General features: G+C 19.8%; 4 protein-coding genes across 4 annotated transcripts; 2 read left to right on the top strand and 2 right to left on the bottom strand.

Moving 5' to 3' along the window:
- Positions 1 to 3,905: 3,905 nt before the first annotated feature.
- Positions 3,906 to 5,764, bottom strand: MKS88_000252 (PIR protein; the record flags this gene model as incomplete). The annotated part of the gene is made up of 3 exons (XM_067219316.1): positions 3,906 to 4,106; positions 4,275 to 5,597; positions 5,741 to 5,764. The coding sequence occupies 3 exons, from the start codon at positions 5,762 to 5,764 to the stop codon at positions 3,906 to 3,908; spliced, it is 1,548 nt and encodes a 515-aa protein (XP_067070346.1).
- Positions 5,765 to 10,731: 4,967 nt separating this feature from the next.
- MKS88_000251 (uncharacterized protein) lies at positions 10,732 to 11,655 on the bottom strand (the record flags this gene model as incomplete). The annotated part of the gene is made up of 3 exons (XM_067219315.1): positions 10,732 to 10,752; positions 10,950 to 11,459; positions 11,587 to 11,655. The coding sequence occupies 3 exons, from the start codon at positions 11,653 to 11,655 to the stop codon at positions 10,732 to 10,734; spliced, it is 600 nt and encodes a 199-aa protein (XP_067070345.1).
- A 5,010-nt stretch (positions 11,656 to 16,665) lies between these two features.
- On the top strand, positions 16,666 to 17,583 carry MKS88_000250 (uncharacterized protein; the record flags this gene model as incomplete). Its single annotated transcript, XM_067219314.1, has 3 exons — positions 16,666 to 16,761; positions 16,895 to 17,006; positions 17,081 to 17,583. 3 exons carry the CDS (start codon positions 16,666 to 16,668, stop codon positions 17,581 to 17,583), a joined length of 711 nt encoding a protein of 236 aa, XP_067070344.1.
- A 2,569-nt stretch (positions 17,584 to 20,152) lies between these two features.
- MKS88_000249 (fam-l protein) lies at positions 20,153 to 21,168 on the top strand (the record flags this gene model as incomplete). The annotated part of the gene is made up of 2 exons (XM_067219313.1): positions 20,153 to 20,239; positions 20,365 to 21,168. The coding sequence occupies 2 exons, from the start codon at positions 20,153 to 20,155 to the stop codon at positions 21,166 to 21,168; spliced, it is 891 nt and encodes a 296-aa protein (XP_067070343.1).
- Between the last annotated feature and the right edge of the window lie 395 nt (positions 21,169 to 21,563).

Raw genomic sequence — 21,563 nt, 5'->3', positions numbered from 1 at the left:
ATACTTTTTCTATTATTTTGGATACCCCTATAATTAATATTATTTAACTAAATTAAGAAAATTTGCAAAAAAGATTTATAAAATTAGAATTATTTTTTGGAAATAATGTAAAAATTCATGACTAGCTATAAATTCATTTAAAAATTCTCCTTCCAGCTTATGCCTTAAAATAATTATAAAATAATGCATTATATGCGTTGTTTTGGATTGTACAATAATATATATCAATAGTTTGAAGGTTACTTAGACAAAAAAAACTTAAAACATAAAAGGCTGAAAGAGTATAATAACAACATTTTAATCTTTCGATATTAATATTCTCAAAGGATACTGAAAAAAAATAATTATGAAGTTCTACATTTAATTGTATTATTAATAGAATTGTATATTATTCCAATTATATGATATTATATTTTTTTTTCTTTTTTTTTATTAAAAATGCATAACATATATAACTTTCATTTTTATAATCATATATTAAAATTGTTTTGTTCCTAATATAATCTAATAATTTTTCATTTTTTTGAATAAGTTGCTAAATACTCTTCTATAATAAACAATATAACTAAATATACACTTTTTTAATAAAAATTTAGTTCACATAAGATTATTTATATTTGAAAATGGAAATACGTGTGCATGTAACAATAAATATATATTTTTTTAATTATACAATAGAATAATATGGCCACTAAATAATTATTTTTTAGTTAATTCATTTATTTAATACTGGCTATACACTATATATGCATTTAAAATATTGATCGATACCATAGTTTTTGCAACAATTTAGAATAATTCACATATTAATAATTCCTTACTTTGATTGTACTGTATTAAATATTAAAAGAACGAATATATTAATTAAAACTTCTTGTATGAAGAATAAATTACAAAAGTAAGACAATTAATAATAATGCATTATCATTATTATGAGGATGCTATTTATAAATAATATTGTTTTTGAAAAGCAAAAAGAGATAAAATATAATGTACATGTATATTCTTATAAAATTTTAATTTATGTATGTAAATAAAAAAAAAAAAAAATACACAAATAAATTAAAGGAATAAATTTTAGTTTTTACGTTTATTCTTAAAAAAAAAATATGCACCGTAGAATATAAAAAATAATATACAATAAAAATAGCTTCTTGTGAGGTAAATAAATTTACAAACGTGTCCAAATACAATCATATGAAACTGATTTTTAGAACATTATTGTATTACATATTTTTACTTGTCTGTTCCTCTTAAATAGTTTATTAAGCTTTTGTACAAGTTCTTTTTGCACATATTATTATCTTTCTTTTTTTGTAATATTTTTTTAAAACTTCTTCAATTCTAATTAATTTAAGACTTTCTATCTTTTTAGGTGGTGCTACCTTATAGATATATTCCTCTTATTCCTTCGTTGTGCAGAATATCTCAAATGCTTACTATTATATATATATTTGAACATCTTTTATCCTTTAAAGACTGAAACTTGACTTAATATATATATTTATAAATGTTATCGCATGAAATTTTTAAGAATTTCTTATTTTTAATTACTGTTCCTTTTACAATATAGTCGATATATTTAAAGCTATATAAATTATACATTTTAATAACTTCTTAATTATTAATTATACCATATATTTTTTTTTCTTTTTTGTGCCATCTATGTGTCACTTTTCCTGTTTTTCTTCATTAATCTCAAGTACAGATATGACACAATTTGAACTCTTGCTTATAGTTATATTATAACTAATTTTCAGTTAAATGTTATTTTACGTTTAAACTGGTAATCGAGAATTACACGATATATGTAATCGCCTATGTTTCGGATTGATATACGTGAGCTCTGATGTTCACGACCGCGATCGCTTTTTACATTTTTCAAGATCGTCATGTTTCTTTCTCCGTAGTATTATAGGATGGAAGCAGAGTTCAAAATGGATAAAGGGATACGCACATATATATATATATATATATACATTTATTTATTTCATTGAAAAATATACTATGAAATGTTTCCATAAGAATAATGTTACCAAAATGGTTGAGTCCAATTGTTTTAAAAAGTTGCAAAAAAAAAGAAATCAAATGTTATTTTAATTTTTTAACGCGCTAAAAATATATTTCCTATTATAAATAATATAAAAATGGAGTAATCTATAGAAGTAAATTATTATATGAAAATACATTTAAACACGATTTTTCGTTTTTCCTATATTGAGTAATAAAAATAAGTCCTAAATTATTAAAGCATATTTATGTTGTATATATTTGCATGTATCATTTATTTCTATTGTAGCTACCACGATACTAATCGAAATAGATTTTTTAAGAAAAAAATAAGAAAAGTTATAAAAAGTAATTCTTATTTTACTTTCCTTATACAAGATTGCATTTGAAACTATTAAAACTTTTTCCGTGCTATATGTTCTATGTACACAAAATAATTGCTCTACCGTAGCTTAATCATACTGAAGTCATTAGGAAAAATTAAATATATATTTTAATAGAAGGATGCAATTACTGGTATGTTTGTAGACATATGCAATGGATGTATTGTTCTACTTATTTTTATAGTTGTATATAGGAGGATCCTAAATTAACATACATTTATGGTTTTATAATTTATCCATGGGAAACAATTTTCTAAGTTAGGAAAAATATATAAGAAATATATATATTTGTAATATGGTATTATTATACACTTTTTGTATTGTCAAAATATAAGAGGGTTAATAATATTTTTTTTTTCTTCTTTTATTCTTTCGTTTTTGCTTATTATTATATATATGTTTTTTTTATGTGCCAATATGAGTTAAAATTCCTTTCTCTGAATATCTGAAGTTTAGACGATAAAATTGTTTTTATTGTAATTTCTAATGGAACTGAACCTAAAATTGTACTTACGTAAATATCAAGAAAGTATATATTACATATTTTTTTGTATATCTTGGATTAAATTTTAAATTATCATATTTGCTTTTTTTTTTCGTTATATTTGATACAAATAATTGTATTAAAATTTATAATTATGAACTTTTTTTAGTTTATTCTTATAGAGTTTCTATATACTACTCTAATATTTAATATATATTTCCAATAAAAAAATCTAGAAATACGTTTAACATGCCTTATGCGCTATGTACGTAATATTTGCATTATATATATAAAAACTGTGTTATACAGATGCAATGTTATTTAATCCAAAGGATTTGGTCAAATATGAATATATACATTTTTTTTTTGGAAAAACGAAATAGTTTGAGTACTGATTATTATATAGTATTTAATCATAATTTGATAAGTATATTTTTATGTAAAAAAAAAAAAAAAAAAACTGTAGGTTTTTATTTCACGAGTTACATCAATTTTTTTTACTAACGATACATTGTGCTAATTTAGGGGCTAAATTACTAGTTCCAAATAAATTCAATAAATTCAAATTTATTTTTACTTTAAATATAACTATAATATATCTCATATGTGTTATGCTTCAAGAACACATAATAAGAAGTCAGGGTACAATTTCATGAGTATAATTAAATAAAATAAAAATGCCTCACCAATATATGTTTTTTAATTTTGGAACATTAGTATCTTAAACTATTATTAGATAAGAATATTTTAGTTCTTTTTTCCATATATAAAACAAATATTATTGCAAGTTCAAATTAGATTCATTAAAAAAATAATTAAATAAATACAAAAAAAGTATTTGACAAAAAGTTAGAAAAAATAAATTATTATAAAAGGACAAATAAAAAAATATATATAAAAAGTTAAAAATAAAAGTGTCTACATTTTATTTATGCTCCTCTTTTTATTCTTTGATCTTTATCATTTCTACTTAATAGAAATGATTATATAATCCAATCTTGTGGGCTTCTTAATATCTTTGATATATATCAGTTGATATTACGTAAATCATTTGATGAATGAAGCTCATCTTCTATATTTACTACGTTAAATCTCCTCCTGTCAGAATGTCTATAAGTACGTTTTAAGAAGCGCCTTGGTCGTTTGCGAGTACTTAAATCGGTAAAATCAAGCCTATATCTTTGTTTTCTTTTTCTATGTCTACGTAAACGTGATCCGAAGGGAGTAAACTAATATATAAATGAAAGTAAAAAACATATATAATATGTTTATTTAACAACTACAGTGTTTTAAGAAAAATATGTTATAAATGGTAAATAATAATGTATACATACAGCAAAAAATAATTTTGTATTTACTTTAAAAAAAAGGTAAAATATAAAAATAATTCCCATTACTAGAGTAACTCCAGTAGAAATACGGACAAAAATGTTGTTTAATATATTTGATTCATAAGTTGATCTTTTCCTTATTCTTTCACGATATACTTTTAAATCTTCAGTGGTCCATCGATTTTTAATATCTAAAGTATACTTTTCCGTACCTTCTATTTTTTTAGCATGGCTACCTTCAATCAGTTCTTCCATAAAATTGCACATTGCTAATTCAGCTTTTTTTTTATTTTTACTCGAACATTTTAATTTTCCGGTTGCAGCAATTTTCCATCTAAAATTATCAGATGCGTCTTTCATAGGAGATACAGCTTTTTTTACTTCGGCTCTATCAGAATCCCGTTCTTTTCCGTTTGCATCAAGTTGACCTTGTAATTCATGTCCTTTTGATGGATCTCCTCCTGTTTGATCTGCCGTGGACTCTGAAATCGCACTACCTGAAGAGGATCCACTAACAGATGCTCTTGATCCATCATTTCCAGCTGTAGGCGCACTTCTAGTTAACATGACAGATGCTGCTAATAAATTACAATGTTGACGTCTCATTTCACTTGATGTATGTTCACCATTATCTAGATAATAGCATGTGCCATAAGTAATTGAGTTTAAAAATTCTGGATCTGTTATCACAGAATTTAATTTTTCTTCATCAAAATTAGCTGTAATTCCATTTAATCCATCACAACGCTCGCTACCTCTAGATCCTAAGGCGGATAAGAGTTTACTAGGATCAAACTTATCATCGCAAGTTAAAATATAATGTGGACATTCTGTTAACCCCGTCAGACAACAAGAATTATACTCTACATTATACAGTTCTTTGACAGCTTCAAGGTATGCTCTATATTTACTACCTCCAACATTATTACATTGATTACTACTTTTAATAGTGTTATAGTTTTTAAAATAATCATACAAAAATTTTTCTTCGATTTTATAATTCAATTCATTATAATCCTTTGTAACAAAGCCGAAAGAACAACCACGCTTTTCGTACTTAGAGAAAATAGTAGTCTGTAATTTATTAAATTTATTAATAACTTCTGTTATATCATTACTTTGTTTATCGTTTTTAAACAATTTCCTTAATTCATGATATACCCAATATTTGTAATGTAAGCAATAGTCTTTATAGTTTTCTACTGATTCCTTTTTAAATACAAAATCTAAAAGTTTTGATACCTTTTTACAAAGTGTAACATAATTGTCTTTTTGACTGGATTTTATCGCTTCAAATTCACTACAATATTGACCATCTGTTACATTTTCTACCTGTTTATTCAATTCTTCATATATCTTATACGGAGACGACTCTTTTAAAATCTCATCCTGAAAATTGAATTGATAAAATATATTATATAAATACATAAGTACTTCTTACAAAGAATAATTTTTCTTATGTTATACATGAAAAATGGCCTTATAATAAATGGGAATATATATTATTTTTTGCATGAATAATGAAAATGTACATAATCTGAATCTTCAATTTCCATAATTTCCTATCAGTTTTACGATATATGTACTAGATTAAATGATTAATACTATGTATATATATTTACGTATAAACTATTACGACGTATTTACAAATGGTTCATTTCAAGAGTTTTCTTTTTTTTTTATTAGTAATTACATCTATTTACATATTTCTTAAAGAAATTTGGAACTAATTTATTTTTTAAAATAAATTATAATTGTATTGTTTTTATTACATTAATATTCTTAATTAAAATCTAAATAAATTTAACACTGATGCGGTAAATAGTAAAGAGTAAAAAAAAAGGAATGTAATATAAATAAAATTTATTCTCTATATATATATATTTGTACATACGTAAATATGATTTTCCCACTTCCTTTAATAAAAAATATAATTTTTACTGTAAAAAATTAAAAATTGAAATGCTCTCTCATATTTTTTTCCAAGCACTTTTATAGTTTTAAATATTTGTATGTATCTTAATATGGTATCTCTGTAAAATTATAAAATATACTTTTTTGGAAATAATTGTTCCATAAATAAGTATAATAACACTACATTAAAACTTTATCTTTTACCCTACTATATGCAATACGCTATAATATTATAGGCGCATTACCATAATTTACTGAGTGAATATTACAAAAATTATAAATATGTAATTAGAAAGAAGAATATTTAGAGAAAACAAAAAATAAAACACAAACAAATAAATTGTTTTTAATATGATAAAAAATATTACTTAAAATATATTTATTTTATTAATAATTCAATTATTTTTTAGGTAGACTATATATAAGAAGAATACAAATTATTCACCTCTATTAATGACCACAATAAATTTTAAGTCAATTTTTTTTTTTATTATATATCTACAGTGTACATAGTGTATATTAAATTTTTCATCCATGTTCTTAAGCATAAATAAACTAATCAAATGAATCATTTTTAATAAAAACTTTAAATTGATAATTATATTAAAAAATTGGAATATAATATTTTTATCTATCGAGCATAATAAAAATATTATTTTGAAGATAACTAATAGGCAAATAGCATAATTCAAATATAGTTTAATATTAAATTTGGGAAATATATTTGCAATATTTATTTAAGTTTTCATAGAAACTAAAAAAATATTTAAGAGGAACAGTATTATGAGGCACAGTATGTATGGATTATTTAATCCTTTTTATACATTTTCTTTTGTTTAATGATAAATGAACTAAAATATAATTTATTATATAAGTAAATTAAGAAAATATTAGAGAATGCTTTCTTATTTTTTTAAATATATATAATATATATATATATATATAAAACATGCTGTGTTTTAAAAATAATAACATATAAAATATTGCAATTCGGGGATAAGTCGATAATTAGCATGTTTTAATAAAATTATAACACATGAAAATTAAGAAAATAATATTACAAGCTATATAGTATATATTAATAAACATGGAAAGAAGATTTATTTTCTGTCAATTTTATGCATAAGAGAAAATAAATATTTTTTATGTTACATATTACATTTACATCATATTTAATTTAATTTTATTTTTTGTTTGCTTAACTTGTTGGTTCGCATACTATGCTTCTGTTATGCTACATGAATATAATATTTTATTATGCTCATATAATTATAATTTGTTTACGTGCAATGTAAAAATGAGAATGAAACTAAGTTTTCTTAATTAAGTATGATTAGGGAAAAATAATAAAATATTTAATATATCATTATATAGTGAATAAAAAAAATAATAGTATGCAAATATTTTTAAAGGGTGTATCATATGTTAATTTTTATTTATATTGTTCTTATAATTTACTTATTATGTTATATACTTTCTTTGGTTAGATGTATTAACAGCTGTACAGATTATATTATTGTCACTTATAAGATTACACGGAATTACCTAATAATACAATAATGGACATTGCATAATGTAAATAAAATGCTTTAAATATTTTTGTTGAAATATATCTTCTTTAAATTCTTTTTTTTAATTTTTTTCTTATTATGTTAGATTATTTATTTTATATTTCGGGAATCTCCATATGTTAAATTCCATAAATTATACGCTTCATAATTTCAAATCATAGTCATCATACAATTACCATTAGATATATAAATTATTTTTATTATCCTGGCTTATTTTTGTTTATTACTTTAAATATGTTATGCTTAAATATATTAAGTATATCAAATGAACCAGTTAATCCATTAATTTATTAATATTTAAGTTAAAAATATTACTCAGACTTATTCCTATTCTTGCTTTACATTTTAGTTTGAAGTTAACTTGAAATGACGATGATAAAAATATTTTCTTTATTTATGAAAGTATATAGTGATATACAGAATTTATTTTTAGAAAAATGTGCACACAATTATTAATTACTTCACATTTTTTATGTTCTAAAGAACATAATATTATATGAAAAAAGTAATACATTCGAAAAATACCCAAAATAAATATTTTTTCCAAAAAATCATTTTCTGATGATCATATATAATATAGTATTACTTATTATCTATTTGTTTAAAAATAAAATATTTAAAAAGAAAAAGTATCAATTTTTGTTATCTATTTTGTAAGTTCAGTTTAAATGTATATATTAATATACTCTTGGGATAACCAAATTATAATATTACTCAGCAGTTAAAATAACAGATATATTTAGAGAAATATTAGATATACCCTTATTAATAAATTTTTATATACATTTTTGTGGATCATTAATTTGAAAAAATATAAAAAAAAAAAAAGTAATTTATGCTTTATTTAAATGAGAAAATATGTTTCATGTAACATTTTCGTTAATTGAATGATTGTGTTAAAGGGGTATATTTTCCATATAATTCGTTCATTTAAATTTACTGTTTCAAATTATATTATGTGGTATTATTATCTATATCAGTGTATACAATAATGTGTAAAAAAGACTTAAATACTTCATTTATTTGTTATATATTTACTATGTCTATAAATAGATATATAAAATTATATGCATATTCATTTGGTCAAATGAATGGATAAACGAATAAAATACTAATGTACCTCAATTATATAACATCTATTATTAAATATTTTATATTCATATATATCTTCAACTAAAGATGTATTAAAAAAATATATTATTTTTCCTCACCTTTTCACCTATTTAGAAAATTTCTGTAGTTCGCTAGAGGTTTAAGAAATATTTTTTCAAACTTTAAACGGACTAATACCTTTTTCTAAATACGTAATAGATAAGAAGATAAAAATACTTGTACCATTACATTATATATAATCACAAATAATATAAATTATCGCAGAAGTGTTAAATTTATTAACTTCTTATATTTTAGAATATCACTAATGATATATATAATGTATTTTACTCATTAATACCATTCAGGGAATACAAAGAGCACAATGGACATCTATATATTTTTTGTAAAATATTTATCCACAAAAAAGTATTAATTTAAAATGCATATATATATATATATATATACTATTATCCTAAATTTAAAATTCTATAGAATATTGTACAAGTAAAATGATAAAAGTCCAGGGAATATATTACTTTATGCTTATTAATTAACTAATTTTTTGTGTATGCAGCACTCGAATGAAAAATTCTGTATATAAGGATAAATAGAAAAATCAGAACACTTGAAGAATGATTAACTATTATTTCCTTAATCATTCCCATAATTAGAATTCTCTAATATGTTTATTTACACGATGCTAAAATATATATATTATACTTACTAAATAAAGGTAAAGAAATATCTCAATCCAAAAATTAATTTAAAAAAAAATAAGGATACTATTTATACAATAAAAAAACTAACACATATGATTAACAAAATAAGGATTTTATTGTTTCTAATTCGATAATCATGGCAAATTGCATGAAATATTCAACATATTTAATGCTACTATTAGTGAAGTATCAAAAGGATAGCACAGTTCTTAGGAGTATATAAAAAATATGCTTTCCAGTAATTAAGCAAAAATTAATTAATAATATTTAAATAAATAGAAAATATATTTAAATTATTCAGTTTGTATATACCTATTATATAGCTTTCGTTTAAATGCTTTAATAAATATATATATGTCTTTTCTTAATTATTTTATCATCTAAGCAGTGAATAACTTAAGTAAATGTAGAAAAGATATACATTTTATATAACACTATATGAACGTTATCACCTAATGTATTTCTTATAAATATTTAACAGAACATTTTAGATTAGTCGATAATAATAAAACAATTCTTTAAAAATTATTCGAATTTCACTAATGATGAGAATTCCTATAAATATAAGTTCTATTTACGCCTTCTCTAATTAATATTAGAAATAAGAAAGGGAAGTGTTTTAAGTTTTTTTTATGTTAATGCAAAGCATGTATTTATACATAAAAAAATTATAGCTATCTCCATATAAAGGATATACTGAATTATATAAAAATTGTTTATTAAAGAGAATATTACATAATTTGTAAATATTTTACTATTTAACTTGTGTAAATATGATTATAATATTTTGAAATGTTATATTATTCTTTATATAAATATTTTTAATTGTATATATTAAATATGTAAAAGTCATAATATGAAAAATATGCAAAATTTATTGAAGTATATATATATATATATATGGCTAGAAAGTTAATTTTTAATTATATTTCAAATCTTTAATAATTTAAACTAAAAATTAAAGTACAGAATATATATTTATATTACAAGAAATATAAAATTATATAAAGACAATTTTTTAATATTAAGTGCAAAAAAATATAAAAAATTAATATATATTAGATAATTGTATTGGTGGCATACATTTTTTTACAATTGAATATATTAAATTATATTTTCTTTCAGATTACTAAAATAAATTTATAGAATTAAATTTTTGCAATTAATAATTGTTTCTAACTTTTTACTAAACTTAGATTAATTTATGAGATAGTTTTATGTATATTAATTTAAAACAGTTGTATTCTACAAGGAAGCAGAATGAAATATGAAAACAATTTTACTAGTAATACAAATATATAATGGATTATAATATGAAATAGTAAGAGACATAATTATTTTAGGCATTCTCGGATATTAAAATAAAAAATTAAAGAAAAAGTTAACGGAAAAAACATTATTAATATAAGCATAAAAAGGGCATACGCAAATGCATATTTTACTGGATGTTTTTGTTGATTGTTTATAAAAGCATTAATTTTATCTTTATTAATAAAACAATTACGTTTATTACTTGAGTTGATGTGGTCTGAAGATGAATCATTCTCTGAGTATAACTTTTTTAAAGATTTGTGTAGGTTTTTATTGTACTGAATATTATTATAATGTTTTAATGTAGAAGATTTTTCTTTTAAATTATTCTTAACGTTAGAAGCTCCAATTTTTTGAGGTTTTTTACGTGGCATAAAATAATTCAATTCTTCTTGATACGTATCATTGTATATTGATTCATTATCTTCTTCTTGAAAAAAGTTATATTGCTTTAATGCATATGGTTTTTTTTCAAATGATGCAGTACTTTTTCCTTTTAAATCATATATTTTTTCTTTTAAACATTTATGTTTATCTTCCAGCGATGCTCTTATTTCACTGCTTAACAATCTGCTATATTTAATATTTAATATGTTATTTCTGTTCAATTCTTTGTTCCGCGTTTTATCGTAGATATTTGACTATAAGTTCATAGTAAATATTAAAAAAATGTATATTTATATATTATATGAAAAAAATATTCCTCTCATTTAAAAATATAAAAGAAAAAAGAAAAAGGAAATAAATTAAGTATAATAACTATGATACCTCGTCAGAATATTTGAATATCCATATTAGACAGGAAAAAATAAAGACTCTAATAAAAATAATGATCATTTGTGTATTTTGTTTTATAATGGATATATTTAAAGTTGTAAAAGCTTATATATTATTTTACTAGATATATTTAATATTTTTCAAAATAAAACAAATACATGAATAACTTAGAACTTGATGTATATATTTTATATATTGTCTATACAACAATTCTTTAAATTTTTTTTAAAATAAACATAAATGTAGTATTTAATGAAGTACAATAAAAAAGTTATAATTAAAAAAAATATTTTCGTAAAAGCTATAATTAAAATACTATTAATTAATATTATTCAAATAAAACAAATAAAAAACTATTTAATGAGCACATTACGGAAATAATTGTGTTAATATTATAATTCACCATACAAAATTTAATTTCGAAAAAAAATTATATATTTATATACATAATATATATTGATAAAATATTGCTTTAATGAAGATATAATACGAGAAAAAATACTAGAAATAAAATATGTATTAGAATATATTTATAAAATATTTTTAGAACAGTTATATTTAGATCTATTGTTAAAAAATATACTGTAAAATTTTTTTAGAAATTATCTACTATCTTGTAATTATTTTTGAAAATATTTTTTATAAAAATTATTAATTAAAAAAGAGAAGGAATATATATAGCAGTAACAAAATTATAATATATTATACATACATTTATATTATATATAGTATTATATTTTGATATAATTTGATATAGCATTATTAAATGCTTAGTTGATAAAAAATATTATTATTTTACATATACATAGTTATATTTTTATATTATATAAGATATGTGAAAATTTTATTTATTATAATAACTTCAATCTTGCAGTAATTTATGCGGATAATGTACATTTATATTTTAAATCAATAATTCCAATAATATAGTTATAAAAATGTATATTAAAACAATAATATTTCAGTGGTTATTATACCTTATTTTATAAAAGTTTCAATAATAAATAATATATGATAAATTAAAAACAATAACAATTAAATTAAAATTTGATTATTAAAATTATACATTTTAATTTTTAACATTTTAATAGTATTATTTGCGTACATTATTTTTTTTTATTTCAAGCTGTTTTTTTTTTATGAACTAAGGTTATTTGTTTTCTCTTAATTAATATTATATTTATTTTTTCATTTCGAAGACTACATTCAAAAATATTGGTAAAGTGCCATATTGTTTAAATGTATTACAACAAAATTTTTGAATAATGATTTTTTATTAGATAAAATGAAAATTAACCGAAAAAAAAAAAAAGAGTATAATGAAAGTGTTTTATTTTGGATTTATATGAAGTATTTTATTTATTTATTATTATTTGTTTTTAGCTTTTGATATATGTTTACTACTCAAAAGCTAATTGCAATAAATGTTACTTTTTCTACAAATAATATTATTTCAAATATTTATTAAAACAATTTTAAGATAATCTTTTCCTTTATAAAGATTATATTTGTACTTAATTTCTGAATTTAATTACTTTTTTGATATGAAAAAAAAAAAAAATCTATAACTTAAATGACAGAGTATTTTTATTATTACTTATGAAAATTTGATGAATTTATTACTATCATAAAGGAAATATAAAATTAAATAATTGGAACAATAATCGAAAAATGAAGATTTATATTTTAGTTAAAACTTCTATATTTCTTTTATGTAGTTGATGATATACTAATTACTATAATGTGGTATAATAATATCACTCAAGAAAGTTAGTTTAATATTCTTAGTTGCTTCATATTATATATATTTATATAATAATAATAATAATAATAATAGCATCATAATAAGTAAATAAGTATATTATATCGTAAATAATTAAAATATAATATTTTATTGCTGTGTAATAAATCTTTAGGCAATATTAATAATGTACATAGAAGAATATATTCGTAAACTGATATTTTATTGTCAGTGGATGCGAAGTAGTAAAGCAATTCAGAAATAAAAGATATATTATTTTAAATGGATATTATGATTCAGAAAATGAGGACTATAAATATGAATCAAAATTTATTAGAATATAACAATCTATGAATAAAGATAATATAAGAATATCACAGAAAAGTTTAATTAAGTTATTCAAATTAATTATATTTAATCCATTTTGCGGAGGTAGATTATTTCTTTGAAAATATATTATATAGAGAATTTAGTCATATATATAAATAAAGGAGATATACAAAATCTACTAAGAAAAAAGTTCTAAATCATTCATCATGCGCTAGTACATCTTTGATATTCGTTTTATCTATATAAATTTTTTTTTTAATGGTATTTCTATTATCCATTTTATTAACTTAATTTGTATATATTATTTCGGCCTGTAACGATTCTAGGTTTATAACTGAAAATATGTTATTGTTATTTATGTAGCATAATGGACGTATACTTGGATTATCATCATCTATAATAATTATATCTACAGTTACTTATATCCTAATAAAATTATTAAAATATGTAATTGATAATCGAGGAAATGAATATAAAGTCTAGTTGTAATGAATACATCGATTAAAGAAATCATATTTTTCGTATAACAACTAATATTCTGAATTATTTTAATGATATTATTTTCGTACATAAATTCCGTCTTACATGAATATAAGTTATATTATACATCATATATAATATACACGAATGTATTTACTCGGAAAAGTATAAAAAGATATATTAAATATTTATTACAGTTCGTATAGATATATTTTTTTTTTAATAATATACTATATTCTTATAGCTTAATTTATGATTTTCAATTATTATATATATATATATATGTATTTTTTCTTTTATTGTAATACTAAATACGTATAGCTAAATATTCGTGACAAATGTAAGAGCTATTTTTGAGAAAACTATGTGTATGTAAATTTTTATGTAAAAGTTTATCATAAAATATATGAACTCATTTAATTTGTTATGCAAAATTACAATTAATACAAATCCTCTTTGTTAATTAGACAATTTATGTTTATAACAATATTAGATTTTTTTTAGTTTTATTATGGTTATAAATGACTATTTAAAGAATAACTTAGGCAGAAATTTATTATAAAATAATTTTAATTTAAATGTACATAGTTATTTTTTATTTAATAAAATTAAGTCTCTCTTTACATTTTTTGTCAGTATGCATATTTTATAGAAATAATAACAAATATTCTTTGGAAATAAATTATTATGAGTGGTGTGTTTCAAATCTTATTGAATATAAAAATATTTTTAATGAATGTTGCGATTCTATGAATACTTTGAACTATAATAAAAAAATTTCTTAATAAAAAGATATTGTATTTTTTTGTTTATGTTAGTAGTTAGAGAATTTTTTTCGAACGAATATTAATCAGGTGTTCGTGCGTTTCATAGAATTTTTTTTTTTTTTGCTGTGTTATAAACAGTAAGCACATTATAAAAGTAAATTATATAGATATAATAAAATTTAATTAATCATTAAACAATATGTAAATAAATTTTAAGGTAGATAAATTTTTTTCTCAATATTATTATATATAGATAATTGTTGATATATTTGTAGTACTCTGCAATTTTTTTTTCTATACATTTTGTTTCACCAGAATACGTAGGTTCTTAAATATGTACAAGAATATAAGAATTTTACATCAATGACTAGGAAATTTATTAGATATTTTTAATATATTTTTTAATAATTTAACATTTGGTAAAAGAAAATCTAAGTTATATATATATTCTAGTTAATAAAAAAATAATTATGCTTTTATTAAAACTATAATCTGCATTATATTTTAATTAAAATATTAAGATATATTTTGAATAAAAAGCTTAATTATATTAGGATAGTATATATGATTTTTTGTGAAATTTATATTTGAGTATTTCACATGATATAACCGTAATTTTTTTAAAAGTACTATTATGTAAATTCAAATACTACCCAAACGTTAATATAAGAAGTTTTTTTTTTATTGTAGATATGTATATTTATAAATGTATTACTTACGATATAAGATAGTTTATGTATTACTATTTTCCGCTTATATATATTTGAATCTAGATATTTTTGTATAACACGTAGATAAAGATGAATAAAAATGTACAACAACCTGATGAAAAAAATTTTAGTAAGTTCTTTTATATATCTTTATTTTATTATATTGTATTACTTTTAAATATTTATGTTTAACTAAAAAAAAAAAATTATTTCAAAAATTTAAGAATACTTTATTTCCAATAAATTATTTAATTTAAACTTAAAAAAAAAAAATAATTTTCATAAATTGTTATAAAACAATAAAAAATTAGTCATTATTTTACGTTAAAATATTTATTTCTTCGTAGATTAGATAGAGTATAATTAATTTTATTTTTTTGTATATCTTATATTCTATAAAATACTGTTTGAGATTAGATAGTAACTAAATAATATGTTTTAATATATATAACATATAATGTTGTTTCTTCATTTATTACAACAATATTTTTAATTATATAATTAATATTTTTAATAATAATAATATGCTCTTCTAAAATATAATGCTTATAAAATTCGACTTATTAATAGGATAACATCCTTAAAACTCATATTTATTGTTGTAATATCTAGAGAAATGTATTATATATACATTCTATCCTACTATATATTCTATATAAGCTCAATAATTATAAATATTAACGGAACATATATTTTTCTTTTTAATTTATAGTGAAAAAAATTAAATAAAAAATTATTTAATCGATGTATCAAGTTCAACAATTAAATAATATATTCTGAATTATTGTGAATTTATTCAAGTTATTTTATATAAATTTACATTTATTTTTATTTTTAAGAACATTAACATAAAAATTTTGTAGAACAACGTTTCGATTATTTCTTTTTGTAAAGAGAATATTCATTATAGTTATACATATTTGATTAAGTATTCACGTAGCATTAAAAAAAAGTTTTTTCAACAAATACAGCATACTTTATATTTGCAAATATATTATAATATTATTGTTTTTTTCTTTAATATATAAAATAAATAATAATAATGTATATCTTGGAACGAAAAATTAGGATAATAGTACTTATAAAAATTGTTGTGTTTATCCTTTTAACAAGGATCTGTCATATTAGGAGTGATGTAGTATGATAATAATATTTAAGGATATTTGTATGGTTTCTATTTTTAGTGTTCTATATTTATTAATAGTTTTTTTTATTTATTAGTTTTTAGGTTCTACTAAATGGTACATATTTGCATTTCTCTTTTATTTTAGAGGCCGCTTAGCAAGTCTATGAATGAGCACTTCGAACTTGATAGAAAATCAGAAACCAGAAATTATCGATTACTAGAAAAATATAAAAAGGATAAAGATTTAAATAATTTAGGTATAAAAGATTATATGTCTAATAATGAAGAATGGAAAAAAAAAATATATCTAATAATGAAAGGGTTTCCATAGGAAGAAAAAAACAATCTAATAGAAGCATATTAAATAAGGCGCAATACTATACAGAACTTATTGATTATAATAATGGAATGTTTGATGGAAAGCATTTCCATTTTGAAAAAAAATGGATCAAAAAAAAAGATTATGATAATTTTCTTGAAAATAGGAAGAGAATTCGTCATATAGCTTTAAAAAAAATAAAATTTAAGAATTACGGTTTTGGTGTTGTTTTATTTTTTATTTTTTGCTTTTTGGGAATAGGAATACCGGCATTACCGGCAATAAGTTCTTTGAATATTTCATTAAGTGATATAAAAGATCATTATTTCTGGAAGCATTTCGAAGAATTTTTAAAAACAATGGTGCCTTCAGAAATAAGTTCCTTTATTAATATAATCTTATATAGCATAATTATGGTTATATTATCAGTTATATTTATAGTAGCTATTTATAAGATCTTAATAAATAATGAAAAATATAATAAAATTAAGTTGATTACTGAGGGAAATGAATAATAGTAAGTATATAATCTTCTGTAAGGAAGTTATTAATATGCTATAAAGTCTGTAATATTTTTAATGATATATTCTTAATAATAACTGTGATTACCATAATTTTATAATTACAAGTGTGTATACCTAGGATCTTTATGAGGAACAATAAATAATTATGTTATTGAATTTTTTGTGAATTAGAATATATTAATATTTTAAGATATGTATTTTAATGTGCTAATTAATAGTTACTACATATATTTAAAAAAAATATATTTATTTATGTATTATATACACATTTTTATGAAAAATATATGTTTGCGCTTTAAAATGAATAAATAATATTACAGTATATATATCTTTATTGAATTATTTTTTTAATTTATATTTTATTTTATAACTGTCACTTTCTATGTTACAGCTCTACTCATCTAAAATTATTACTTATTGTAGTTATTATGAAAATGTATTATTATTGTTGTGTTAATAAATATGACTTATGCGATATTTTATGAAAATAATTGAATATATTTTGTTTTACTGTTATGTATATATGTATATTTTCTGAATCTAAGGAAAAAATTAATATATATTTTATATGATATGTTTTATGTAGAATATTTTATAGAAAGTGAAATGTAACAACATTTTTATCGTAAATTTTGTTTTTTTGCATCTTAAAAGAATGAATTTATCAATATTAAAAGAATAGGCATGTTAAGTATATATCATCTATAATTATTTTATAAATTGGGGATTATATATCATTACAGTTTAATGAAAAATTAAAAATATTTATCAATTTATTATTGTTCTTTATTATTGTGTTAATTAATAATTAAAATATTTAATTAAATTTATATTAAACTGAAAATTTATATGTAAATATAGTATAATGTTTTTTAATTATTATGTCATTAAAATATTAAATAAATGAATCAAATTTAATCACATATTAAAAGATAATATGTAAAAATCCTTTTTTTTACATACGTATTGAAGTGAATTTCAAAAAATGTGACCTATATCTACAAAAATTTAAATCGACATTAAAAAAAATTAAAACAAAACTATATTTTATACAGCAGTTTCATCATGTATAGGTATTTATTTATGCATTGGAGATATATCTTAATGTTGTCTATAAATATTTTAAGTTTTCATTTTATTTTAGGAATATATAAATATACATAGAATTTATATTAACTATTAGTGAATCTTCCGTATTTATAATTTATATTTTTTTAATAAAATAAAAGTAAAAAAATAAGAATTTTTTTCATATGCAATGCATAAGTATAATATTAATTTTTAATTTATTTTTCAAAGGTCAGTTCTCGGGCTATTTCTAAGAAATAGTCAAAATATATTCATGTTAATTTAATTTTAGTAGTAATTAAATGTATGGAATTATTAATTTTGTGTAGTACTCTTCTTTTCCAATAAGTAGTAGGATACCAATAATTATTAATTTATTTTTTATATAAGCAATTTTGATTTAATTATATTTTATAAATATTGCTATAATATATATACTAAAGTAAATGAATGAAACAATAATTTTTTTTATTTTTATTGTTCATAAAATTATATAAACCTATTTTCTAATTTAGGTTATTCTCATATTTGCACATATTATACAAGTTTTAATTTTTTTATTTTTTAATGCTTATATATATATATATATATATATATATATATATATATATACATTTAATTAAAAGGAGTAGTAATTAGATACATTCATTTACAAGCATTCTTTTTAGAAATAATGATATAATTTAAACTTTAATAAAAATTATAATTTTCAAGAATAATTATAGAAAAATAAAAAATCACTCTTTCTATACTCTTAAAACATTTATTTTTACTTATGATATGTAGTATATTAATAAAAAGTTTTTTGAAATATATAAAAGATAATATAAGAATGAAAATGCCCATGTACTAACTAATGTAAATCCTATAAATAATATAATACATAAAATTACAAGTAGTATTATTTTCTACATTTATTATTAATATCATAATATTGTTATAATAATCATTATTATATTAGCTATAAAATTTTTTTCCAAGTATAATGTATATAATATTATAAGTATTAATAAGAAAACATTTTTAATATTAGAAATTATTTTATTAATATGCATAGCAGTGTATTATTTCAATTCTCTATATTCTCTATACTATAACAAGCAAATGCATCAAAAAATTAAAAAATGATATATATATATATATATATTTTTTATTGTAAAAATATTCAAAAACAAGTTATTTAATTAATTTGCTATATTACATAAATAAATAATGTATTTCGAATATTTATCAATAGTTCAATTTATATTATTCTAGTAAATTTTAGTGTTTTGTATATAACATTAAGATAAAAATTTTACATTATATTTCTAAAGTTAATTTTCAGTCAATTCGTTGTACAAAAACTAAAGTTATATATATTTTATTTGGTTTTTATGAAAATAGAAAAAAGTTAAATAAATAATTATATTGTTTTTTGTCATTAACAGTGTATTTTATTATAGCTAACTGATTATATAATTAATATATTACATTATTAAGTTTATACAACATGAAACAAAATATTACGATACTTTTATTTATTAAAATTTTTGTGTTTATCGTTTCAACTTGGATATACCATTTTAACAATGATTTGGTAAATAATATTATTTAACCATATTTTACATATTCGTATATTTGATTTTTTATGTTTGTTAATAATATTTTTTTATGATGATATCATTTATCTTTAAATTACACATGTTATCTTCGTTTTTTCAGTGTATGTATAATATATATTGGGGGAAGAAATGCATCCTTATTAGAAAATTAGGTATAAGCAATTGTAGATTATTAGAAGAATGCAAGAGTTACAATGATCCTTTTATTAAAGGTTTTATAGAAGATATACCACATAATGAAGCGTGCGAAAAAAAAGATATATATTATAATAAAAGAGGCATTATGACAAAGAAAAAACAAACGTATAGAAATACATTAAATTATGCTAGTGAGAACAAAAAGACTACGAAAAATAAATCTGGTATATTTGAAACAAAAAAATATTCTGATTTAGAGAAAAAAATATTTAAAGAACTTGACTATACGAATTTTCTTAAAAATAACAAAGCAGTGAGTGATAGGATTTATAAAAAAATAATATTTAAAAAGTGCGGACTACAGGTTCTTCCACCTTTCTTGCTGTTTTTGTTTTTCTTGATAGTATGCATAGTAGAATTAGCACTAGGATTATCAGGTAAAGATTGTTTATTGTCTTACTTCGGTTTGAAAAAAACTCATTTAGAAAAATTAGTGAATGAGAGTGAGGGAGCTTTATATACATTTGTAAGTGTGTTGAAAAAGATAACTGGTTTTTGGAAGCACTCGGAAAGTTTGGGTTCTGGGACAACATGTACCTTGTGCAGTGGTACAACAGTTACTGATGCGTGCATATTAGGTCAATTTTTCCGTATTCTAATATATATGGTACCGCTCGTTATATTAGGTGTCACATTTATATCATGGATTTTTTATTACCACAAAAAAGTTAAAAAATATGAAAAAATTAAGTTCAGGAAAAGATAAATACATATTAAGAAATATTTTTGTTTTCTTAAAGGAAGTCGTTAATAAGAAGCCATATCTACAATAATACTATATATACACTTAATAAAAACAACCATAAGAAAATAATAGCTTAATTTATTTTAATGAATCTACATGTTGATAACTGTTTTGATACAGAACTGTAAAAATAAATGTTATTAGTTTTTTTGTGAATTTGGGTATTTTAAAGTTTATAATTTGTATTATGTTGTATTATTATAGCTTGACTAAGTGTTATGGTATAATACAAGTATTTTTTTTAATGCTTTTTCATCAAAAATATATATTCATATGCGTTAAAATGAAAGTACAGTGGAACATTCCATATAATTTTATTGTAGAGTGATAATTTATATTTGATAAAGAAATTATAT

The sequence above is a fragment of the Plasmodium brasilianum genome (assembly GCF_023973825.1).
Source record: "Plasmodium brasilianum strain Bolivian I chromosome Unknown PB_00_10, whole genome shotgun sequence".
NCBI lineage: Eukaryota > Apicomplexa > Aconoidasida > Haemosporida > Plasmodiidae > Plasmodium > Plasmodium brasilianum.
Note: the sequence above shows the minus strand (reverse complement) of the source record. Positions and strands in the feature narration are given on the sequence as shown.